Genomic DNA, 1790 nt, shown 5'->3' with positions numbered 1-1790 from the left:
AGGAAAATATCAGCTGACCACATTGGCAGATTTCTTTGCTCAATACAATAAAAGTTGATTATATTTCAGAATATTTGGCTTCCAGACGTGCTGTACGCAGCGTACGAAGCGTTGAATGAAGGTCTGTGCGGCACTGACGACTCACCAGGCTGGCGGCGTACATGGGCACGATGACCGGCTGCTTCTTCTGTCCTGTGAACAGCTGCAGGCATTAAAGCGACAGGTTAGAAAACTCACACATCCTGAGAGAGAAGTTAAAAACAAAAAGAAAATAATTCCTCACTAACGAAGAGAACTTAGCTTGATGTCGTGGTCCCTAATCAATAAAGGTCACAGATTACTTGATGAGTCATTCAATCTCTTCTAAAAATACACATTTAATAGAAATAATTATAAGTTAAAGGTTTTTAAATCTCTTTCTCTATGTTCCAGCTGAAACAGCGTCCAGCGGGGGACTCACAATGTTTCGGGTGTCGATGCCCAGGCAGCAGAGTAGTGTTTTGTTGCAGTAGGAGCCGCCCCACTGATATCTGAGGCCGAACGCCTCGTGGATGTCCTGAAGCTGCATCCACACGCCGCCACGCACGGACCTGCAACAACCAACGAGACGCAGCCGAGTCAAAGACAGCTGACGTTCATACAGAGTAAAAACCGTTTATTAGAGCTGTCAGTCGATGTGAAGAGTCTTCGTTGAGCAGTGTGAACCGACAGCGGCTGGAATTAATGAGAGAAACCTCAGTGTGACTCAACAACCGTGACTAGAAAGTGATTTTACACTGGAGGGATTCAGCAGAGTGAAAGTTACTTATTATGTTATATACTCTGATAATGACAATATTCATTATTAGAATAAAGCTAAAAAATGAGTTGTTGGTCTGTTGGATCCTTTGGAAGTTACTGATGCTGTCTGATTGAACCGGTAGAGCTGTAGGACCACCACACAGGACGAGCTGCCGTCACTGAGGCCAAACAGGGAACAGCAGACATTTAAAGCTGGAAACAAATACACTAACCTTAAACCTTAACCGCTCTCAGTCAGTTGAGCTGAGGAGGCACAGACTCACCTGTTGCACGGCGACCTCGTCTCGTCCTCGGCTCCAGGCTGCGGTTTGTCCTCTGGAGGTCCCAGCAGGATCTTCAGCGACGCCACCTCGTCCTCCATGGAGGGGACGGCCGTCTGAGGGAAGCTGCTCTGAAACAGCTTCTCCAGTCGGCTCGACAGCGACGCCTGCAGAGACGGCAGCCGGTTACTCACACAACGCTTTCACACTGTCCACACGGGGACGTTTGACGGCACCTCTCAGGACATTAACGGTCTGAATCTGTGATTTGTTCTGAACGTTATCGTCTACAGAGCCATCTTTACTCAGGAACCTCTCTGAATAAACTGAGGCTGCAGCTCAAACGGGAATCCAGGAATTTTTCTCCCATCAAGCCTCAAACTCTCAGGAATTCATAACGTTAACGTCCAGATTCCCGGGTCGAGCGTGCAGAAAGAGCCGACGGTTACACAGCTGCTTTCACTGAGAGTGGAGAGCTGAGTTCATGTTTTAGACCTGTGGAAGGACACGTCTCACCTGTCTGGACCAGCAGACGAAGGTGAAAGCTTCGACTCGACAGTGAAGACAGACGTGTTTCTGCTCATTTATTACATTTTTTACATCCAGTGCGAAAGAGGCTCGTGAAATACGGCGGGGTCGTTCTTCGTCGGCACATTAAAGATAATGTATGAATGAAAATATAAAAACTGTTTTGTTCCGTCCATATTCTGCATTTTCTGAAAGCTTTTG

At 47.0% G+C, this 1790-nt stretch overlaps 1 protein-coding gene across 1 annotated transcript in view; it reads right to left on the bottom strand.

Moving 5' to 3' along the window:
• LOC118336616 (aftiphilin-like) overlaps window positions 1-1228 on the bottom strand; it is a gene marked incomplete at both ends in the record, with an annotated part of 1902 nt that extends 674 nt beyond the window's left edge. Inside the window, 3 exon segments of the mRNA XM_035673278.1 lie at window positions 146-202; window positions 461-590; window positions 1065-1228. Coding sequence (XP_035529171.1) covers window positions 146-202; window positions 461-590; window positions 1065-1162 — 285 coding nt within the window.
• Between the last annotated feature and the right edge of the window lie 562 nt (window positions 1229-1790).

This window comes from Morone saxatilis, unplaced genomic scaffold, assembly GCF_004916995.1.
Source record: "Morone saxatilis isolate NCDOM2014 unplaced genomic scaffold, NCSU_SB_2.0 Contig265, whole genome shotgun sequence".
Lineage (NCBI taxonomy): Eukaryota > Metazoa > Chordata > Actinopteri > Moronidae > Morone > Morone saxatilis.
This window is presented reverse-complemented; position numbering and strand designations above follow the sequence as displayed.